Here is a 24,794-nt window from a genome sequence, read left to right as displayed (position 1 = left end):
CCTGCCTTGTGTCTGATTTTTGCTCTTTTATCACCAGTTTCTCTAAAGAAGCTTGCTAAAATTGAAAGCATGAGAATATTGAGATGTCTACATACACACACAGTAATATAGGCATGCATACAAACACATACATAAGCATAAATATGTATAAATAGCGATTCAGATCACACAACTTCACATCAGACAGCCAATTAGAGGGCTCATTTGTGAAAAATGCAAATTCTCCTTCAGGCAGAAGTTATTAGTTCCCTGTGATGCTTTATCTTAGTGCTCAGGCTCTTCAAATTCTTTTCCTATCACATTAACATGTCTACCAATACTGCTCTTCTTTAAATAGTAGACTCTCTGTTATTATAACCTCATTATAACATTACTTCCTCTTATTATAACATTATAATGTCTCCAACCAATCATCCTTGAAGTCCCCTGAGCATTAAAGGCAGGAGCCTTTAATTAAAGTGTAGTACATATATAATTTGTGTGTGGGATCCTTAAAATCTGTAGTTTTTTGCACTGTGAGTAGTTGTGATTTTCTATGACAATATCCATCTGCTATAAATAGAGACTTCTTTGATAAGGTTTGGTTGTTCTACACTTATCTCTGTGTGTAACTACAGGATTTATAATACAATAAGGAATTATGTTGTGCTAGAAAAGTGATTATAATATACTCTTTTCAAATAGCCATCTTCTCACTAACCACAAGATACAGAAGTAATAAAAAATTACTCAAATATGTACAAAACACATACAACATACATTTAACAGTGATAGTCACAGAATAAAAGGCTATTCTCTTCAGAATGGGGAAATATAGAAGGGGTTAGATAAAGGGTATCTGGAAGGGGCCAAAGAAAGGAATGGATGGGGGACAGAGATACTATTTCTATTGGAAAGTAAAATAAAATAAAATAAAATAAAAATAAGAAACACCTATAGTTGAAAGTATCGTGGGATTTATCCTTCACCTTCTACCATACATTCATTTTGCTAGTTAATATGAAATTCTTACAATTTCTTACTGAATCAAGCAAGGTCATGATAGATAACATCCACAGAGGGTTCACCTTTCATGTTTTACTGAATGTAAGAAGAAATACAGTCTGTGTTTCTATTATGAGAAGGTCTAAGAACACTAAAAGAGTGCTGATCTTCAGGAGTCTTGTGGAAGAAAGGGAAAAGAGTTTGTATGAGGTAGGGGCCAGGATAGGGAAATCTAGAAAGACAACTGACCTTAGTTTGTGGGATCTTATGGATGTTGGACCAGCAATTAGGGAACGTGCATGGAACTGACCTAGACGGTCTATATGTGTATATATATATATTACTACTACTATTATTAATGATATCTTCCCAATATATCGAGGATTTGTTTTTCACATCAACTTCCTTTTAAAAAAAAACTTTATATTTTATATTATTTTAATGTTTTATGCATATTAATGTAGTGATAGTTTTCTTCATGTTTCTGATGGCTAAACTAATGACATGTGGCAAATTAGTTTTTGACGAAGTTGAGAAGTACTCATTATAGAATCATTTAAGTTTTATGAAGTTTATTTCTCTTATTTCAATTATTTTTCTAAAAGCATTGTGTTCCCTCAGTTTCTATTTTGTGGATTTTAAAATCATTTTATGAATTTTGGCTCTTAAAATCTTGTCACTCTAAGTACAATAATCCATGCATCTTCAAGGCAGGGTATGACACAGCTTTCCCCATTTAGACCTGAACATTTTAAGTTATATTTTTATATATACAATGACAAGATGTGGTTACCTGTGTTAATTGCCATCTATTGGAAGAGTCCGAAGAAACGACATTTCTTATATAAAGCAGAATAGTTACACAAATGAACTCAAGGGTTTGTAACTATATAAACAAGATACACAAAAACTCTAATAAGATAAAATCCCATTTTGGAAAGAAATGAGCACAGAGTTTCAGATCTGTCTGAGGAGATTCTTACAACTGATCCCTAGGAAAGGGGCATTCAAGTTTGTTTAAGGGTTTTTCCATAGAAAGGTAAACAGTAGCACAGTGGAGTGCAAAATATTCAAGAAATTAGACTTATAAATTGAAACAAAGTTAGGTAAGTATGAAAGAAGAGGGTAGACTGAGGAGAGGCGTATGAGTGTATAACCAAAATTTATTTTCAAAGGTTGTCAGAAAGTCCATAAACATTGTTTTATAACATTATTGCATGATTTAGTATGAACAAAATCTGTTAACAGGCATTGCTATTTCTGTTGTGATTTTTTTTAAATATAGGTCAAATATAAGAATATAGCTTATGCTAAAAGTTTAAATTCTGGTTGTTAGCATGTAGCAAATTAATCCAACCCAGTACATAATTAGTTTAAATACTTTCTTAAGTAAAAAGTGCTGTTGTTAAATTTGTTCTTCCCTCTTCAGAGACTATATAGAACATAAGGTCACATTATTATTGTGTAGGCAGACACTGCTCATGTATTTCCCAGCTGCTCAGACCTGAATAACCACATAGAAACTATATTAGTTACAACAATAACTTAGGCATATTTCTAGCTAGCTCTCATATCTTGAATTAACTGATTTCTGTTAATCTGTGTATCACCATGAGCCATTGGATTACCGAGTAAGGTTCTGGCTAGTGTCTTTCTCCTTTGGCAGCTGCATGATGTCCCCTTGTCTCTGCCTACTCTCTTTATATATCTTTGTTTGGATATCTTACCTGGTTTCATTCTGCTAAACCATTGGCCGAAACAGTTTCTTTATTAACCAATGCTACTCACAGCATATGGAGGGGAATTCCACATCATCTCCGTATTACTGTCTAAATAAAAAGAAAGGTTTTAATTTTAACATAGTACAATTACATATAACAAAACATTTATCAAGCAAGAATTATAGTTATGTAATATTTATAGCTAATCTATTTTTATCATAGCTAAGAAAAATTATAACTATTAGTCTCCAACTCGATCAAAGTCCAGGGAAAGATATAATATTACCTAAGTAAAGAAGAAGTAAAGAAGAAGTGAAATATAAGCAACTTCCAAAACTCTAGGACTGACAGAGACACCTCACTGCCTGGACAGTCACCCAAAGTTCTTCTGTAATGTTGGGTCATCCATCTTCAGCCTACAGTCCCATAGTATTTGGCAAAATTTTCCATGAAGCAGAAAATTTGAAGATTTTTTTTGCCTTCTAATGACAAAGTTCATCAGTTGCTTTCTTCTGTGTGCTACAGAATGTCTGACAGACTCATACATGAAGGATATGCCCTAAAAGACTGTCTCACCTACTTTTCCTGTGGGTCTTGCATGTCTAGTTCATACAGCATACCATCAAGCTGTCTAGACAAAAGCTGTTTCTTGCCCAACTGGCTAACAAAATCCATAAGGAGCCCCTTCAATGCACTTCATCCACTTGAAGTAATTGTACCGACAGAAGCATATATGTATTACAGTTGAGAAACTTCTAAGTTCTTAAAACATTTTAAATACTATATTCTCTAGTTACTTTAAGTGCTAAAGATTATCCAATCTCACTAATATATATATATTATATATATGTTATATATTATATATATATATAATATGAATCATATATATATGAAACCAAACTAATATGACTAGAATTTTCACTATTACAAATTACTCAATCCATATTTCTTAACTAAATATTACATTTTTAAATGAGCTGCACAAACACAATACCTAAAGGAGAGCAGAAATACATATATACAGTATAACAAAATCAACATTAAATTTGTATCAATAGGCAAAGAACCATATCAATGCAATCTATTCATCTTTATATCATATCCCTCTTTATTATTACTTTTTTTAGACATTGACTGTAACCATTAATCACTTATAATCAACCCCCTTTAAGTGAAAACAAATATTTATAAGCAATTATTTTGGAAATGTGTCCATAGTTTTCTTCAAACTGCCCTGTTTTTTTTGGGGGGGAGAAGTATTTTTAGGAGTTCACAGAGAACTTTTGGGATGTCATGTTCCATCAAATCACACTAGGCTGGAAGGAATCCACAGGTTCTCATCTTCTGTGGAAACAAAAGCAGAACCTCTTCTCCAAAGCAATTCTTAGGTCCAAATTTTGAAGTCAAGGTATCTTTATGTTGCTTTAACTTAATAGCCCCTGAATTAAATGTTTCTCTACAATCAAAAATTCTGTTTGGAGACTTCTGGATGCTTCAATAGATGTGATTATTCATTTTTGCTTGAATCACTGGGATGGATCTTGCATATTCTCAGCCAGAGCTCTACTCTGAATCATATTTGCAATTTTTGCACCTTGGTCTGTGACATCTTACATTTGATGTTAAAATAGTTCTCTGTGTTAAGTATTTTAAACTTTTATTTAAAATGCATCTGTTTCTGTGTTTTGTGTTGTTTGTTTGCTTGTGTTTGACACTGAGAAAGTGTCAAAGATTTAGGATTAATATGTTCAAACACCTAACTTACAGTTCAATTTTGATGTTATTTTGACAATATTTCTGAGACTGTTGTCAATCAATGTGACATATCAATTAATACATAACTTATTATATCTTTATTGCATAGGTTCACTTGACCAGCTCATCAGATCATACCATTTGTCATGCTCTAGTTTAAAACCTTACTGAGTCTGAGCCCATTTGTTTATGATCACTTTTAGATAGCAAACTTTGAATATAAAATGATGAATGTTTTGCTTATAATATACATTTTTCTTTTTGTAATAGTTATCCAGCAGTACATGTAAGACTCTTAAAAATATTTTCTACAAGTTGTAAATGGACCAAAGATATTAAAAACGTCTTATGATTTTCAAAATTAACATGCCGTTGATTAACTTTTCAATATGAGGGAACTAGATTTTACTTCATAAAAATCATGACAAAGCAAGCATATATTTTTAAAAATTCCAGAAACCATATTGCAATTATCACAAGAACATTTAGGGAAAAAACTGCCTTTAAAGGAGACTAGGTAGAGATGAGAGTGGAAAAAAGAAAATGTTAGACCCCATCAATATGTAATTCTTAGATAATAGGTATATGGAACATTATGCAATAACTAATAACAGGCTTACACGATTCATGACATTTTTTAACATCAGTACCAAGAGTTTTCAAAGAACCTAGTATTATTTTAAAAGATACAAAATCATAAGAATTTCAGCTGAATTAGGAGCAGGTCTATGAGGGAAAGAAGGATAAAACAGTGTCTATAGTGATATTAACTGAAACTATTGCCAGAGCTGTCTGAAAAGAAATCAAACTATAAAAGGCTATAGCCTTCTTGCCAGATGGATTTCAATCTGACTCTAAGTTTTCTGGAGGCTAAATAAAAAGAGAAATCTGATCAATTTCATAATTTACAACATCCATGATAAAGGAAAACCAATTTACTCAAGAGAAGTGCAATTATTCTTGCTACTAAAACCTATAAGAAATTTCCCCAAGGGTCATCATAAAGAGAACACTATAAAATATAATGAAATATATCTTGAACAAAATCTTTGTGACAGACAGCACTAAGTGTTTCACAGAGTGATTTTTATTGCATTTTTTTTTACCTACAGTGTAACTATACAATTTTGACTATAGTTTAATAATGGCAGGCATGTTTGAGTAAAAGAAATAAAAGTGAACAAAAAGTCTTTTCAAATTCCTCAAAAATTGTAATTTTCTTCCCTAATCTCTTAAGAGAAGTCTGGTAGCAATTAGAAGGAAAATATCTAATTAATTCAATAAATTATTACAGTTATCTATAAAATACTAGATACTCCAAAAGGAAATGCAGGATTCAAATATATAACAATAGAATAAAACTGAATAGACTATGTGTGATGGCTATTACAGATATATTAATTTATTGGTAATTTGTATTTTAGTGTAATTATTTAAGTAAGTTGTATGGGACCTGAAAGAAGTGGTTAAAGACTTATTGTTCCGACTGGAGACACTTGCATCTGATATATACTTACTTCAACAGCCAGAGCTCTCCTTGCAAAATGCACATTAATTGACCCAAAGTGAATATTTAGAGCTTTAAAAAGAAGAGTGGACAGGATGGCACAGTGATTCTAGTTAGGATTGTAAAATGCTTTAATTTACACTCATGGAGTGATTATGCAGTTATTTTGTTTGATAACACTTTCTCATTAGAGATCATGATGGATCAAACCTCTCTTTTAGGTTAATTCTTCCCATGATATAGAAAACTTAACAAGGGGATGAATGAAGGCATTGCTTTAGTTCTTATGTGTGGGCAAATGCCCAAATGCCTTTGCTTTTGATGTAGAGGGGACAACTTGTCTGTAGCCTCTAGGACAGCTAATCAAAAAGATACGTTCTGACTGGCAGAGACACAACAGCTAAGTTACAGTTTCCGTTTCCTTGATCTCCTTATATCTCACTTCACTTTTGATACTGACCAAAGTCTCCAAGTGGATATTTGTAAGTTATTTGGTTATTTGTAATATTGAGCTTTTACATTGAAGACTTAACTTGGGTTTCTATAATAGCTTGACAGGTTGTATAAATAAGAAATGTATTTTGGCTGGGTTCTCAGACTCTGTTTCCAGGTCTCTATCCCCCATGTTCATTTTCTATTGCACAAGCAAACCAAAGTTCAGACTAAAATTTGGCAACTGCTTTGGGAGCTTTGAGGGTACCGAGTGTTAGGAGATTCTAGGTGGTGTTAACTATATACAGCTGATTGAATACTTGGCCTGAGGAACTAAATGCAACAGGTAGTGTTACAACTTATTTATTTAATTACTTATGTACTTTCTTTCTTTTTACTTTCTTACTTACTTATTCATTGTAATAATGTCTCATGAAACCAAGCCTCACACTTCCTATGTAGCTGGGGTTGGTACTGACTTCATCTTCCAGGTTTCACTAACTAAATTTTGGAATTGCAGATATGCAAAATAACTCCTGACTTCTTGAATTAAAATCTTGATTCATGGCAGGAACAAAGGAAACAAAACTAATGGATATCATTTTGAATACTAGAGTGATGATATGTTAAATAATATGACAGAAGGAAAGGGGATAATTTATCAACTGCAATGCATGCAAGAGAAGAAATTAATTATGACCAGAAGTCATCTCTCTGTAAAACTAAAAGCTTACTGTGTCTTTAAATAAAATTCTTGAAGATACCACACACATATAGAACCATTGTGGCTTGATAAGACATTAAGGCAGAAGTTGAAGTAGACATGGGGAGATTAATTGGAAGAACAGACAAACTAAATGAAAAAAGTAGATATTAAAATTATATCAAAACTAAGTCAAATTTGATGGGTACTGTGACCAAGAATGCCAATTTCCTTCAGGGATGGGGATCTTGAAAGGTTGTCCATGCTTCACAATCAGGGCAGAAAGAGGTGTATTTAATAAAAAAAATATGATCATTTGCAATTTCTCAAACAACAACAGATAATTCATATTGTTAACTTTAAAAAGTTTTATTTAAGCTGTACAAGGCATTTCTTTAATTTTATAGATTTCAATATAGTTGCCAAGATGTTGTTTAAAACAAAGCATCCAAGACCCTATTGTAGGCTTCTCAATGAGAAGATGGAAGTAGAACTCCAAAATATCATTTATATATTTCCCAGTTTTGTTCCAGTGGTTAGGGACTGCCCTTTGAAACTACTATATTAAGTCCTAGGTCAAGTCTTTTTATCTGACTATGATGCTCAATATATTTGTGACTTGAATAAAATCAAGAACAAATTTTATTATAAATAACAATTTACAAAAGCTAAACGATTGTGGGAATCAATTAAGCCAAAGAAATTGTCATGAGTGGAGGCAGTTGTGAAAGAATGAGGTAGGAAGAGCTCATATGATTTTGTAACTTTGATGCTTTCTCAACTGTCTCTCTCTTCCAAATAAACAACCAAGCTGACTTATTTTGTATTCATCTCTGTAATTGTATTGCCATTTTTTGATTTGTGAATGTGTACTCGAGTCTTTGAAGGTGTGAAATGTTATTCTTTTCATATTTGCTAATTCTTACATAGCAGTACACTTGAAACTTGAACATCTAATCACTGAGTACATTCTTCCCGCATAACAAAGAAGTGCATTATAATCCTCCAGTTATTACAAGTTCTCTGCCGTCTCAGATACATTTACACTTCAATTACAATTACAATGCTTTCTTCTTAACAGCTTCTTGTTTCTGAAGGATGGTTCTCCAGGATTATGGTATAATGAGAACAAAGGTTATTGACTGCTTTTCACATTTTTCTCTGAGATGCTCTGCCAGCCACAAAGGAGTGAAACAGAATTCATGCCAAGATCTTTTCTCCCCACAGGAAAACATAATGGAAGTAATCAGAAATCAAGAGTTTTTGCTCCTTCCAGCTGAAGAGCTTCATAAACTCCTGGCTAGTGATGATGTAAATGTTCCTGATGAAGAGACCATCTTCCACGCGTTAATGATGTGGGTCAAGTACGACACTCAGCGGAGATGCAGCGACCTAAGTATGCTCCTTGCCTTCATAAGACTACCGCTGCTTCCACCACAGGTAATTTTGGGTATTGCTATTTCAATATGTGCAGTATAATAAAAATTCTTGTATCACAAGCAAACATTACAACACAGTTTTAATTATTTTTAAACATCCTAGGAATGTAATGAGGAGCTATAATCAAATTAAACAAGAGGGCCTAAAATTATGAGTGAAAAATCATCGATCTAAATCTCTTCTTCACTGCATATGGATTCATGCATGCCTCTATCATTTATGTTGATACAGTTTTCACATTATAAAGTATGATACACAAGAGGTTTGTGAAATCAGTGAGATACTAAATATACATGTATCACACAGTGTCTATTGTCTATTTTCTGTTTATTCTCAACTTATATGTAGTCTCTATAAAACTTATGACCTGAATAACAAGAGGGACCTTGTTATTCAGCTAACTACCTACTCTAGTGTGGTCATGGTCTTGGAGGAGAACCTACAACCACCACTATACTAAACCAGCATAAGCCCTAACTGCAATCTATGGATTTGTTCTTGTACTGTTTTAATTTGATGTTTTATACAATTTTGTGATAATTCTTTTTTTTAAATATTTATTTATTTATTTATTATGTATACAATATTCTGTCTGTGTATATGCCTGCAGACCAGAAGAGGGCACCAGACCCCATTACAGGTGGTTGTGAGCCACAATGTGGTTGCTGGGAATTGAACTCAGGACCTTTGGAAGAGCAGGCAATGCTCTTAACCACTGAGCCATCTCTCCAGCCCCTTGTGATAATTCTTTAGGGAAATATGACATATTCTTGTCAATTTAAAAAAAAACAATTTAAAGATATTTCAAAATTAGTAGTGGGAATCAACATATTCTTAAATTGTAGAGACTTATAAAACTACTTACCAATTATAATTATGGAAGTTTTATTCAAAACAGATAATAGATGAGAAAAATTAAACCACCATTCTATTGACGAAGACAGAGGGCAGAGGACAGAAGACAATAAGAAGTTCTATAACTTTGTATAACCTTGAGATAAAGTCAAATTCACCATTTTTTTGGCTAAAAAATTCTCTCTGAAATAATAGATATATCCACTGACCTTTTCTCTTACTACAACATCACTTTTGGAACTCAGTAATTTAAAAGCTCCAAGCCATGGAGCGGAAAGAATATCAAGCCTTTGATTTAGATTTTTTGGGAAAAACATCACAAGTTCTACCTAATCTCCATGTGAGCCATCTTGACAGTTTTGTAACAGTGTAAGACTAATTAATCTATAGACAGCCTAATAAACATATGGTGTATAATTTCTTTTCTTGTCAAAGAGCAAATTCAAAATGGACTAGACTATTCAAATATATGAAAGTATTTTGCAAATGTATTATGAAAGTATACTGGAGGCTTTAACATTCATTCATCACACTGATTTAGACTCAAACCTTTATATGAGGAAGTGTGCAATATAACTAGCTAATGCATGAGGAGAAAATAGGGATCTATGTACTTACAAGAGTGAGTGGAAATTTATCTTAGATTTTAAGATTAGAAAATTAAAAATATTCCTATGATAAAACTAGAAATCAGTTGAAGTTTTGAGAACTAGTATTTGCCGTTTATTTGGCTATTGAGAGTAATTATAAATTAAAATCAGGACCAATTGATTTATGGATGGTTCCTCACAATAAATTATAAACTTGCATTGGCACGAAGCATTTTTAAAGAAAAAGAAACCTGTATGTAGGTAGGCAATGAGTACATTATGATTCCCTGTACTGCATATTTCAAACCATCCACTTTTAATATTGACACTAGGTATTCCCAAGGACTGTATCCCCATTAGTGTCAATAAAAATAAATATGAAGATTGAATAAAAATAAATTGAAGCACATTAACCAGTGACATATTATAGACAGAGCAATTGTCTTTTTTTATTTTTTTCTAGTCATCGATAAACACCCACTTTAACTATTTGTTGAAATGTAAGGATCTTGAAGGTATACTTTTATTAAAATTTTTATTAAAAATTTATCAGCAATATACTGGCAATTCTGCCTCTTATTTATAATCCCAGGACACAGAATGCAGAGACAAAACAAATAAAAGTTTACTGGGAGACTTACTACTTAATGTTTAAGTTACACGCTTCTATATTGTCATTTTCTTTATTGGGAAAGAGAGGAAAAGTACTAGATAAGATAAGAATGGGACCAAGGCAGACACTGTATTATCCTGATCTGCTTCTCCCTAGCTTTCTAGCCTATTTCACTGTCATCAGAAATGGATAAATTTTTCTTCCATGATGTCTCATTTAAATTGATAGAATAGAGAATAAATGGATCTATAATCAGATTGTTTGTTTTCCGAATTGCACATTACACATGACTTTATATTTTTTTTACTTTCTTTTGTTTTTTATGTATATATGAGTGCATGTGTTCATGTTCATTCATATCCTGTAACACGTGCAGATGCCAAAGTTGGGTCTTTCACCCTACACTGTGAGTTCAGGCATACCAAACAGGTTGTATGCTTAGTAACAAATGCATTTACTTCCTGAGGTAATACATATTGTGAGCTTATGTCATTTTTAGTTCACAAATGTCTCCTATCTAACAAGGCTTTATTTATTAATAATGGAAAATAAAGATTCATTTTGTTTAATGCCATTGCCTGAATTAATTATTTTCATTGCTGATAGACATAAACAATCATGTGTCTATTCTCTACTCCTCATCATTCAAAGGAGAGAAATATGTTGATAATGCTAGTATTCTTTCAAGCAAAAAATGTTTAATATAAAATTGGACTATCTAGATATAAAAAGAACTTAGCCTTCTGTTATTGATATAAAAATGTCTACCATGACATTAAAATAGTTTATATAAAGTGTTTCTAATAATGGAAATACAGATACTAATTTTAAGCATATGTTGAAAGGACAAAAATGCGTTCAGAGGATGTTTTTAGAGTTCACACACTGAATAGAATACACTTTCTCCCAAAATTGGAGCTGACAAGATATGGACTCAGAGACAGAGCTACTGTTCACCTGTCAGCAAGTCGTTTCTTCTCTACCCTGAAAGACTAGAACAACTTTTTGAGTCTAAAAATTCTGACAATCCTTCTAGAGAGTATTAAGTCCCTTAATATCTGCAGTGCTCCTACACAACATGTATTGTTTATCTGTTCAAAAAATAAATCGGGGCTGGAGAGATGGCTCAGAGGTTAAGAGGACTGACTGTTCTTCCCGAGGTCCTGAGTTCAATTCCCAGCAACCACATGATGTCTTACAGCCATCTGTAATGAGATCTGGCGCCCTCTTCTGGCCATAAAGCATACAACAGACAGAACACTGTATACACAATAAATAAATAAATCTTTAAAAATAAATAATAAATAAATCGGATGAAGCCTACTTAAAGACATCTCAAATATCTAATAATACATGATTGAGATAAACTAGACAAAATAATTAAAAAATGTTACAATGTTAACATAGCAGAAATTTTTTTTGGATTGCATAGCAATATTGAGTAAAAATGTGAAAAATACTAGCCTCAAAAAACTAAGTAATACCGAAACAGCAGTAATTTCATTAGCAAATTTCCCCTTTAAATTTTTAACTCTTTGTTTTGTTCCTTTGACCCATAAACAAACAGACAGATTTCAAAATGTCATTAGTTTTAACCACTGTGTAGTACTGCATTGTGTAAATGGACCACATTTTCTTTATCCATTCTTTGTTTGAGGTGCATTTTCATAAAAGAATTATGGACATAGGTGAAAACATGTGCTTGTGGTATGATTGGGCATCCTTGGGGTATATACCCACAGTGATATTGCTGGGTCTTGAGGTAGACTGTTTCCTAGTTTTCTGAGAAATTGTCATACTGACTTCCAAAGCAGCTGTACTCTCACTAGCAATGGATGAACGTTGCTCTTACCCCACATACTCTCCAATATAAGCTATCATCAGTGTTTTTGATACCGGCCATTCTGATGGTTATAAGATTGAATCTCAGAATTGTTTTATTTTGCATTTATCTGATAGCTGAGGATGTTGAACATTTTCTTGGTGTCTTTCAGCCATTTAAGATTTGTCTGCTGAGAGTTCTCTATCTATGTCCATATCCCATTTTTTATTGGATTATTGTTCTTTTAATGTCGTTTCTTGTGTTTTTTGTATATTTTTAAGATTAGTCTTCTATTCATTGGGGGGTTGATGAAGATCTTTTCCCAATCTGTAGGCTGCATTCCACAACCCCAGAGAACCTAGACAATAAAAAGGACCACAAGAGAGGTATACATAGACCTACATAGGTAAGGTAAAAATACAATATCTCCTGAGTAAATTGAAAGTGTGGGGGTCACATAATGGGATAGAAAAAGAGAGGAGAGAAAGAAAAGGGGACAGAGAAAAATGTATACTTCAATAAAAATAATAAAAAGGTAATATTAAATGAAAAAGCATGTATTATCTAATTAAATAGGAATTACTTTAAAGTACTTTGGTTAAGTGGCTATGTTTATAAAAAGAAGATAGGGAAGAATTTGGTGTTACTGTGACATAGTTATTATATATATATATGGGGGGGGTCAATAGCAGAATGGCATTTGAAAGACTAATAAATTGCAGTTTTGGCATAAGGGAAAACATCAAGGTAATAGTAAAAAATGAGAATATTTAGATAGCTATTTCCTATAAATTCAAATAAATATGTAGAAAAAAACATGCTCAGTGAAAGCTATTTTACTCAGCCTTCAGTGCTTAATTTTATCAAGTGCCTTAATATTCTATACAGTGCTCATAAAGTTTCACAATTACAGACCCAGTATGGGTCTGAGCTTTAGTCCTCTTCATATATGGTAAAGTTGTGCACCTTGGTGTTTTTGTGGGAAACCTAACAATAGAAATGATGTGTCCCTGACTCTTTTGCCTGACTTGGGGTTGTTTTCCTCCTACTGGGTTGCCTTGTACAGCCTTGACATGAGGGTTTGGGCCTAATCTTATATTAGCTTCTTTTTTATTACATTTTAAAATTTATTTTTACCTATTAACCAGTTTTCCCTCCCTCCACTCCTCCTGTTCTCTCACCCTATCTTCCTTCTATATCCCTCTATCCACTCCTCCTCCATATCCATTCAAAAAGGATAAAGCCTCTCATGAGAGTCAACAAAGCATTGGCATATCAACTTGAGGCAGGATCAAGCCTCCCCCCAAGTCAAGTCTGAGAAAGGCATTCTACCATTGAAAATAGGTTCCAAAAAGCCATCTCATGGGTCAGGGAATGATGATGGTCATTTTTCTAGGGGTCTCACAAACAGACTGAGCTATGTGAATGTCACCCACATATAGAGGTTCCAGATTGGTCTGATATGGGCTCCCCAGCTGTCAGTCTAGAGTCTGTAAGCTCAGGTCAATTGTCTCATCATTATCCTGACACGCCCTTGACTGTTCAATCCTTCCTCCCTCTAGTCAACAGGACTCTTGGGACTCAGCTTAATGCTTTTTTGTGGATCTCTGCATCTGCTTTTATCAGTTACTGGTTGAAGGTTCTATGATGACATTATGGTAGACACCTATGCTATGTTAGTTTGATATCCCTTGAAGGCTAGCAATTTTCTGAAGATTTACAGAGGAGGAGGAGATCTTGGGGGAAAGGTTGAGTGGAAATGAGAGGAATTGAGGGAGGGAAAATTGTGGTTAGGATATAATATATGATAGAATAAATTAAAAAATAATAAAACAATTTTAGGATGAAAAGGCAATAATATAGTATATTTGGTGTCATAATCTGTAATCACAGAAAATGAGACTGAAACCAACAAGGGTAGACCCTGTTTCAAATCAAAGTAAAACACATACACATACACACAGACAGACACACTAATAAAAACATTTACATACATTTCACAAATAAAGAAAAGGTTGTTGGGAACAGTGAGACCCCAGATCCTGAATTTCTTGTCATCCCCTGATCTGAGTTCCTACAGCTGCTCTGAGCACGAGACCTTCAGGAGTTCCTGATGGCAGGAGAGTGGTTTCTGGTGGGTTTGGCTGGGGCCTGGCTATCTCCATATAATCTGCCCCTGAACACAATAAAGGGGGCATTCTTGGGGAATTCAAGGATGACCCGTGTCGCTGTCTCTCTGTCTGTGTATTTTAACCTCCAGCTCCCTTGCCCGAAGCTCATGAACTGGGTGCCAGTGCACAGAGTGCAGACACGGGGGGGCAGTGCGCGGCAAAAGGTGATAGAAGACTAATTAGTGACAAAGATTTTTTTAGTTATACCAACAATATTCTTCTATATCCATAAGGCAATTAGCCATCCTAAATTGGCGAAAAAATGGAGATATTTTCCTGTTTTCTATACTTTCAAGTTTTTATATTACTAAGTATATTGAATGCTTTTGTGTTTAGTCAGTTTTTATGTGCACAATAGAAAATCCATTCTGATATTCTTTATTAATTATGAATGAACTCGTGCCATTATAAAGTATATTATGGTTATTTGGCATGGAGTCTTTAATGAGAATGCAAACTTCCTGGAGACAATATGGCTTTTAAACAAGAACAATAATAGACAAAATAAGCTTCAGAAGCCAAAAAATGCATAGAAGGTTTCCAAAACAATAATGTCTATTTTATGTGATATTGAAAGATAATAGTTTATATTGAAATGAATTAAATTATTTGAGTTTACAATAGGGAAGACCATAATAAATAGCAGAGTGATAGAAACACATAATTGAGTTATCTTCTGAGAAAAAAATCCTATTATTGTAAAAGTTGCATATAGCTATATTTATAATTTTCTTGAATATACTAAAGTTTAAAAATTTAACAAAATACAAAAATATAAAAATTCAAGGAATTTTTCTGAATATATGATTATGAGACAAAGTATAGACCCTTTTGATTTTTGTATTATTATGTCTTCTAAATTAAAATGATTGGTCAGCTTGGTATACAATTAAAAACTTACTATGATATTCTGTAACAATTTTCCACTGATTTTAATTTGCTTTCATAAACTACAGCATTACAATCACACATAAAAGTGTATTTATGCTATTCTTATTTAAAAGTTCAAATAGTGTTGGAAGCACAGATCACAGCACAGAACTGCTTCATGCTCAAGGTCGTTAGCTTGACTCTCAGTATCTTTGGGCATTTAAAAAACATATAGAGGTTAATTTTAGGGAGAACTTCTTTTTTTAAATATTTATTTATTTATTATGTATACAATATTCAGTATGTGGATGCCTACAGTCAGGAAGAGGGCACCAGACCCCATTACAGATGGTTGTGAGCCACCATGTGGTTGCTGGGAACTGAACTCAGGACCTTTGGAAGAGCAGGCAATGCTCTTAACCTCTGAGCCATCTCTCCAGCCCTAGGGAGAACTTCTTTGATTACTGGCTTTAAAGTGAGGTTCTGAGGAATAGACAGATAGCTTGGTGATCAAAAGTCATTAATCTTTCAGAGGCCTCAGTTTCAAATTCTAGAACCCACATCATGTGGTTCACAACAACTGTAACTTCAGCTCAGAAGGATCTGTCAACCCTTCCTACCCCCAAAGAGCACCCCATGTACATACTGCATATAAACTCATATGATGACACTCAAACATAAATATAAAAAGAAAAAATGTATACTCTTATGCAGAATTTACCTAAAAATCAATTAAAGAAATCACATCTTATTACAAAATGATTTTAAGAATCTAAGCATCTGCAGATAGGTTTTTACTTCATGTATTAGAAGTGGCAATACTCTCATTTCAAGACCTTACAATTGTCACTCATTCCATAATAAGCAAGCTTATTGATTCTTAAGGGAGATATTTAGTCATGTGTTTATGTCCACTTCTTTACATTTAATACTTAAACTCACTTTCTATAAAAATATAATGCTGATATGTTATTTCAATTTTACCTTCATAAAGAACTTCATAAAGCACATCATTATCCGCAGCCACTGCCTATCATATTAATGGTTTTACAAAGGAAAATGAAACAAATGATTTTCAAAATTGGGACCAAAATAATTTCATTGACATCTTTCTAGGATTTTTTGCAGGTTTTGTTTTTCATAATTGTTTAATTATTAATTAATTAATCAATAGTTAACCTGTGTTAATGATCACTCCTTACTGAAGTTGCATTTCCTCAGACCCCCAGATTTTATCCATAGAGAAGAGCATATATTTCTGATTCTGGATGCTATATTTAACCTACCAATAAATTCTATATTGTGATCTATGTGCTAAGATTACTAAAAGATAGCATTATTTGTCCATTTAACTACTAAAACTTCAACTCTGCTTTTATTAACCTTCTGGAATTTCACATACCCAAAATGGGGTATTACAGTCTACTAAACTTTTATTTTCAATTTTACCAAAGATCAGACCAATTATCTAGTTTCTCATGAAGAAAAGTGAGAACCTCCCTAAAATCCTGGCATGGTAGTGAGCTCTCAGTCGCTTAAGAAGCCTGGCTCTACTCTACAGCATATTCTAATGTAATTGTTTTACTTTCTCCACTGTCCTCTCATGGAGTACATTTGCACCTTTTCTGCACAATACAAAACAGAGACTTTGCATTTTAATGTATTGTCCTACTGCATCTTAAACAACCCAAACTTTCCATATATAAATATTAAAAAAATGTTTTTACTGGAAATCAATTGATCTTGAACTTAAGATGGATGTAAATAAACTAAAAAAAACCTAAAAACTAGCTATTTTTACATAGTTTTGCATAAGTATCCCTAATTTACTCATTTGATTTAATTTTTCTCCGATTCTCAATTTTCCCTAGCTCTACTAAACTTTTTGATTACGTGGAGGATACAGAGGTATTATTTCCAAATTTCATATATATCAGCTACACTAATCAAATGGCAATGTGCAAAAGCCACACTTGTGTAAACTGTCAATATAAAGGCAAGATGAAAAAGGCTATGCTCATATCTACATATTGTTATAATGAAAACTAAGGAGGAAAAGATGCCATGAGTTTGAAAGTAAGCAAGTAGTGGCAGTAGAGCAGCTCACTTTGAGGAATTTCTTGAGATAATATGATCGTAACTAATGCGACTTATGAGGCATACAGATTTATGAATGCATTCCTAATATCTCAGATAGTATCTAGAACAAAACATGTACTCACCATTTTGTGAAAAACCCAGAGTTCATCTCTAGCACCACTACCAATAAATTTTAAAAGCTATGTTTAAAAAAATTCATTTTTTCTAGTGTAGTAAATCAGCAAAACAAAATTCAGTTCAGGAAATGCAAATTTACTTAAAAGTTAAATTGTACAATAAGCATTTCTGTGTATATTAAAAAATTATAGATAGCACTTACCAAGAGGCCACACAGTGCAAGACCAATTACTTTTCTCAATTAAACTTTAAAGAGAATTTAATATTTAATCATATATATTGTGCATGGTATGATTAAATTAAAATAGGATGCAATATAATTTTAGAAATCTAAAAGGAATAGTGAAGAATTTTTATGAAAGAAAAACCATTAAAATTTTTAGAATGTTCTATAAGGATTCTAGAAAGATGAATGGTTTCTTACAACAATTGTGTGTGTGTGTGATGTAACATATGTGCATTTATCAGTACAAGTGTATGTGCAAAGGTGTGATGTACAGGCACTGACTTTGGTTATTTACCTCCAATTCTTTCTGCATTACTTTTTTGGGACAGGGTATCTCAATGAATTTGGAGGTCTCCCATGCCTCTTTATGATCTGTGAGTTCTGGGAATGTGATTTCTGTGCCTCTCACACTGTAATGTTCCAAACGAACAGGATCATACCATTTTTATTGGGTTTTGAATATCAAAATGTGGTCTTCAAGTTCTGCTACAAAAACTTTCTGACTCAAGCATTTCTGCAGTCTCCAAAATTAACAAAAATAAATGACCAAAAAATGTCTCTGCATGGGGCAAATTTAGCATTATATCTTCAGTAGGAAATAAAACTCAAGCACAAGCATGCATGCAGAGTTAAATTTCATCAGGGAATGTTTACAATAAAAGAAAATGATCTGTAACAAATTTAAATGAGGAAGGTTTGAGAAATAGCAAGTTAACTCTAAAGAACACAGTAGCTCTATACCAACATGACCAACATTTGCTCTCTTCACAACCCCAGGGTTCATATCGAGACTGCCTGGAAACCAGAGCAGCTATTGCTTTGTATGGGACACTAGCCAAAGAGTGGAAATAACAGGTGACAGAAACCCTCATTCATGACAGGGTCTTAGAGAGAGGAAACACCTAAATAAGTAACAATCTTAAAGGTTGGATCAGTAGCTCCCCATTGGCAGAGCTTCTAATAGCAGCTACTGGCAAAAGAAACTGTTTAAATGGGTTAGATTCCCTTTCTTTTTTAGTCAGTCCATGTTTTAAAAGCTTAGCCTGGAAAACATTAAGTCACCCAGTCTGAAGTCTGCTAAAGTCCTTCCTCAGCATATATCTTCCAATATAGGCACATATTTATTTATTTATTTATTGTATTTATTGTACACAACCTAATGACAGCAGTGGTCCAATTTATATAAACCTAACTGGCTATAAATAGAGCAAGAATATTAATGACTATCAGAAGAGATAAGAATGCATAGTATTATCATAATTAAATGGAAAATGCTTACAGGTGGCCCAAAAAGAAGATGTTGTTTCAATAATAGTCTAAAATTAAAATATTTATTTATATCTTTGTCATTTAAAATGTACTTAATAAATGTTGTCACATAAAAAATATCTAACAAAAAGTACGTGACATGCATGAGACACTCCTTCCTGAGTAGATTCTAATACCCTTTTGAGCCCTCCTTGTTACCTACCAGCTCTGGATCTGTGGAAATATTAATTCTTAAACAATATCTCAAAGTCTATACAAGTAAAGTTTAAAATAATTTCATATTTGGTTTCTAGCCATAAATAAAGGACATTGAGCCTATAATTTGTGATCCTAGAGAAGCCAAATAAGAAGGTGAACCCAAAGAAAAACATATAGGCATCCTCTTGAATATTAACCTTCATCAGGCGATGAAAGGAGACAGAGACAGAGACCCACGTTGGAGCACTGGACTGAAATCTCAAGGTCCAAATCAGGAGCAGACGGAGAGAGACCACGAGCAAGGAACTCAGGACCGGGAGGGGTGCAACCACACACTGAGACAATGGGGATGTTCTATCGGGAGCTAACCAAGGCCAGCTGGCCTGGGTCTGAAAAAGCATGGGATAAATCCGGACTCGCTGAACATAGAGAACAATGAGGACTACTGAGAACTCAAGAATAATGGCAATGGGTTTTTGATCCTACTGCACGTACTGCCTTTAGGGGAGCCTAGGCAGTTTGGATGCTCACCTTACTAGACCTGGATGGAGGTGGGCGGTCCTTGGACTTCCCACAGGGCAGGGAACCCTGATTGCTCTTTGGGCTGACTAGGGAGGGGGACTTGATGGGGGAGGAGGAGGGAAATGGGAGGCGGTGGCGGGGAGGAGGCAGAAATCCTAAATAAATAAATAAATAAATAAATAAATAAATAAATAAATAAATAAATAAATAAATAAATAAATAAAGCAAGCCACTGATCCCTTGAATTTATACCTTGACATTTGGCCCATGTTGAAAGTATCTTGATATTCAGAGTAGAAATGATGGTGAACAGCTTAAGTAGTCAAACTACATGTCAAATACGAAACAAGATAACACACACACACACACACACACACACACACACACACACACACACACACACTCACCAGGAGAAATATAAAACTATCTCTGACTCTGGCATTCTAACTCTTATACTCCCTGGTATTCTGAAGATCGTTGTTATTATATACGACAAATTTATGGTAAAAAAACACAGATTGCAGATTATGACCATCATAAAAGGCCAGATTGTTGTTTTAAAGTTGTAGAATTCTTTAAATTCCAGATATAGAAAACACACATTTTCAATTAGAGTAAATTATCCTAAATGAAATGTGTTTTATACAATCTTTTATTTAAAAGCATTGGCTCTCTTTCATTTATAGGAGTCTACCTCCACAAGTTCACATGTCCATTTTGTTTCCTAAACATGAAAAAAAAAACAGGTCATTCAATGAACTCAATAAACTGACTTATACAGACCTGGAAATAGAGTCATAAATAATAATGAATGTGTTATTCTCAATCCAGTCATCTATGAGAGGTTTCTGAACCATTAAACAACTTTCCAATTTACTACATTTTGCATAAGTACCATTCTCTTTTCCAAATCAGTTGAGAAATCAGAGAGACAAGTACGAGTTGAGAATTTAGGGGATGGTAAATAACACAAATGAGCAGCCAAATCAGCTTTCAGTGAACAGTCACTTGTAACACTTTCCATGATAAAAATAAAAGATACGAGCTAAGCCTGACCTTTAGATTTATCTCATGTTAATATGCCCTCGTGTTATTCTTTGAAATTTTAAATATATGCTAATACATAGGTAAATACTGGCAGACAAATAGTCTATGTGCAGAATAAATGAGAAAGAAATTTCATAGCACCGTAAGGTTTTCTGGAGAACCAAATGATTTTCATGACCTTCTGTTATGAAGAAAAATCCAAAGATGTGTTTTCTCTTTAAAGAAAATCTCAATATCTTTTTTTTCCCTCTGAGTACTGAGTTTGTCTCTTTTCGTGTGCATCCTTTTAAATGTTTTTTTTTTGAGAATTATATCCAGTGTATTTTCATCATATTCACCTGTCCCTCACATCCCCAATACCCAACCACCCCCCAGCCCCCAGTTTCCTTACTTCCCCTTTCAGTTTCCTTTTGGTTAGATATTTAATCCTTTTAAGAGGGCTTTACTTTTATGAAATGTGGTCAAACTGCCAGAGGCTACACACATAAAGAGAGCTGATTCTCCATATCCCAATTTTTTAAACCTCCTCCTCTATGGGTGGGGCTTTGTGCTTGTTTCCCCTCTCGATGCTGCAATTTAATTGGTCTCATTTGTGCTGGTGTAGGTCTTGTCATAGCCATTGTGAGTTCGTGCATGCTACTGCCCTGCTTTGTCCAGAAGCTGCTCTATACTTACTTGTATTCATCCACTCACTCTGGATACACACTCTTTTTTCCCTCTATTTCCTCCACAATGACTCCTACATCTTGAGAGAGAAAGTGTGATATAGCTGTCCAACTTAAGGTTTTTCATTCAGCCTGCTCTTATTCTCTGCATAGCTGGGAGTCTCTGGCTTAAACAACATCTACTGCAAAGTTGCTGGATGACTACACATCGGTGAAAACGTGAATAAAATTGCCCAAGATCAAAGCCGACAAAATCCTGCACAGGTAGAAGAGGTGAACACAAAGTTCCATCACTGCCCAAGAAACTACTGAAAATTAATAGATACTGGGAGAGAACTCTTTCCATGTTAAGAGCTTACCAAATCTGCTCTCCAGGCAGGCTTCACCTGTGAGGTAATCCTTTGATGATTCACAACTGATGGCATTAATAAAAGGTGGTGGAAATTTTCAGAAGTAGGCACAGTTGGAGGAAATATGTCCCTGGTGGCCATCCTTCATGCCTATGGCTTGCTCTGGAACCCTTCCTCATCGCCTTCTTCCTTGCCTTGTGTGCCATAATGAACCGTTTTGCTGGACAGACTCCTCACCCTGACACTCTGCCCTGCCACTCGGGCTCAGAGCGAGATGTGTGATGGTGGCTTGAGGTCTCCAAATCTGAGAATCAAAATAAACCTTTCTTCTTTGGAAAAAAAATCTGCTCTCCAGTACTGTGGTAAAGTCCACTGTAAACAATCATCTTTATGGAAGTCATACATATTAAACCGAGATAGTTGTATTCAGACTTTTAGTCACTTGGACGTGCAAGAATTGAAGGAAATGCATAAAAAAGTGGAAGTGTTTGTAGTTTGAATTATATTTCATTGTGAGAACAGTAAACAAAACCTGTGCTATCAGAGTAAGAAATAAACTGACATTCATTCAAACAATCTGATAAACTTTGACTTAAATGTAACAATTATAAAAAAACCCACACATTCTATTATGTTATAAAGTTCTCAGTATGCATAGGATTTAATGCATTCCAAATTAATTAGAATCTCTAGTATGAAGATGAATAACCTTGTATTCTAATATACCCTTGAATTTTTCTTTCTAGTAGAAATGTTTGGAAAGCTGATTTCATATCCAACCTTTTAAAACTTCAAAAAAGTTCATGCCTAGTGAAGTTAACATTGTGAGGGAGGATAATTTCAATCTCTTATTGACTTGCAAGATGCATCCACCTTGATGTTTTCACAGAAGCTGATTTCGCTGATGATGATCAAAAGAGAAATGTAAGGCTTTGATCAGAATAAATCTAAAGAAAGCTGAAATCTGCAAATATGAAGTGATTGAAATTCTTTACCCAGTTCCCCTCAGTGAAATGAGAAAAAGCAAAATACATGGCTACCTTATAATTAGTGTGAGTCAAATTAAAAGGGTATGCTTAAATTGATAAGACTGAAGAAAAATAATGTTTAATACAAAGCACGTATTGTTAATGAAATGAAAGAATCAAGTGTTCCAAATGTGAATGAGAAAGCAGTATCTATAAATGCTCCCTTCATATTAATATCAGCATATCGTGGATCCATCTATCATTTAATTGAACTACTTGAAATAAAATGTGATGGAAGGGAAAGAAATCCTTTGCTCTTTTTTTTCTAACAACATTTGCACTTGACGGGAATACCATGGTTACTTGTAAATATAATGCATTGGTCATTCACAAATTTATTCATCTCCATGCCAGAGGAGGGTTCGTATTCAATCAGGGGAAGACCAAGTTGATGATGAGGATTGGGATTAGCGTTAGACGGAGAGCAATAGTGGGCAGATACATGGTGGTGTATGCAGATCTTCACAAAACGGAAGGTAGTCCTACCGGAAGCAAAAATCATCAACTCTGATATAAAGATTTGCTAATTTATGCTTGTAAATAATAATAATGAGACCAGTTTTAGTAAGTGTCAAAATATTTAACAGTGGTATTGTGATAGTGCTCTCAGGTAGGCTATTTCTGAGGAAATAATGAGACTTAAACATCTCACTGCATTTAACATGCTAACATTTGCTACTTCATGCAAAACAAGAATCCTCAGTTTTGTGTTATTGCATACTAATGTCTCTTTCATAGTGTATCACAGAGCACAAATTTACAGTTTTTCTGATTTTGTGGTGTTTTCCACATGGAGGTGATAAAAATGAATTAAAAGTTCAGTGTTTTCGATCAGAAGCATTTTTATTCAAGAGCAAAGGAGGCATAAGCACATTGGTTAATCGTGATGAATTTGCACACCTGCAATAATTTCTTTTCCAATTATCTATTTGAAGATATCACCTATTTTATACATACAATAGGTGATATTAAAAAGTTCTCTTCAATTTTGCTTTTAATGCAAATAGTCGATAAATGAGAAAGATACATATAAATATAAGAAACACACAAACTTATTTATTTCTGCAGATTACTATTCACTGTAAATAATACAAAATTATACAGCCATCACACGCTAATAATAAGACAAGTCTACTATAAAATATTTTTAAAGTGTGCTTTTCTATCTATCTATCTATCTATCTATCATCTATCTGCTTTTGTGCCATATGAGTTATGTATATCATGAACATGCAGGTGCCTACATAATTCGAAGGACATTAAATCCCCTAAAATTTGAACCACAAGCAATTGTGAAAAACTTGATGTGGGTGTTGAGAATTGAGCCTGGGATATATATATATATATGTGTGTGTGTGTGTGTGTGTGTGTGTGTGTGTGTGTGTGTGTACATATATAAAGAACTTTGAGGTTTATTCTTGTTTTAATCTTATTTAATTTTATTTAACACACGCAAATATAATAAAAAGCCAGTCACAGATGTCAAAAGACAATAAAATGTCCTATTAAAAATACAATATAATTATCATGTACAGAGTAATAAATTGAATAGTTGGTTAATAGAAATTTTTTTTGCACACAGTGTTAAAAGTCTTGTGACCAACCACCAAAATTGTTTCTGCTCTGAGAGGGAGGATGCAGCACAGTCTTTAATTGGAGCTGATTTTATCTCATTCCCAAGGCATAAGAAGTGATGGTCATTCTCTGTTTAATGGGAGCAGAAGAATGTTCAGCACAGTGTGGGATCCTGGATTTCTCTGCCTTGGGCTTTCCATGGGTTGAGTATCCCATTTCACAAAAGTGAAAATC

The 24,794-nt window shown here is 33.8% G+C and overlaps 1 protein-coding gene across 2 annotated transcripts in view; it reads left to right on the top strand.

Moving 5' to 3' along the window:
- Klhl1 (kelch like family member 1) overlaps nt 1–24,794 on the top strand; it is a 228,833-nt gene that overhangs the window by 130,532 nt on the left and 73,507 nt on the right. For both annotated transcript variants that reach the window (XM_075949699.1, XM_075949700.1), the window contains exon 5: nt 8,330–8,542. In XM_075949699.1, coding sequence (XP_075805814.1) covers nt 8,330–8,542 — 213 coding nt within the window. The remainder of the gene's footprint in view (nt 1–8,329; nt 8,543–24,794) is intronic.

This window comes from Microtus pennsylvanicus, chromosome 15 (assembly GCF_037038515.1).
Source record: "Microtus pennsylvanicus isolate mMicPen1 chromosome 15, mMicPen1.hap1, whole genome shotgun sequence".
In the NCBI taxonomy this organism is placed as follows: Eukaryota; Metazoa; Chordata; class Mammalia; order Rodentia; family Cricetidae; genus Microtus; species Microtus pennsylvanicus.
The sequence above is the reverse complement of the archived record's forward strand: the minus strand, read 5'-3'. Positions and strand labels throughout refer to the sequence as shown.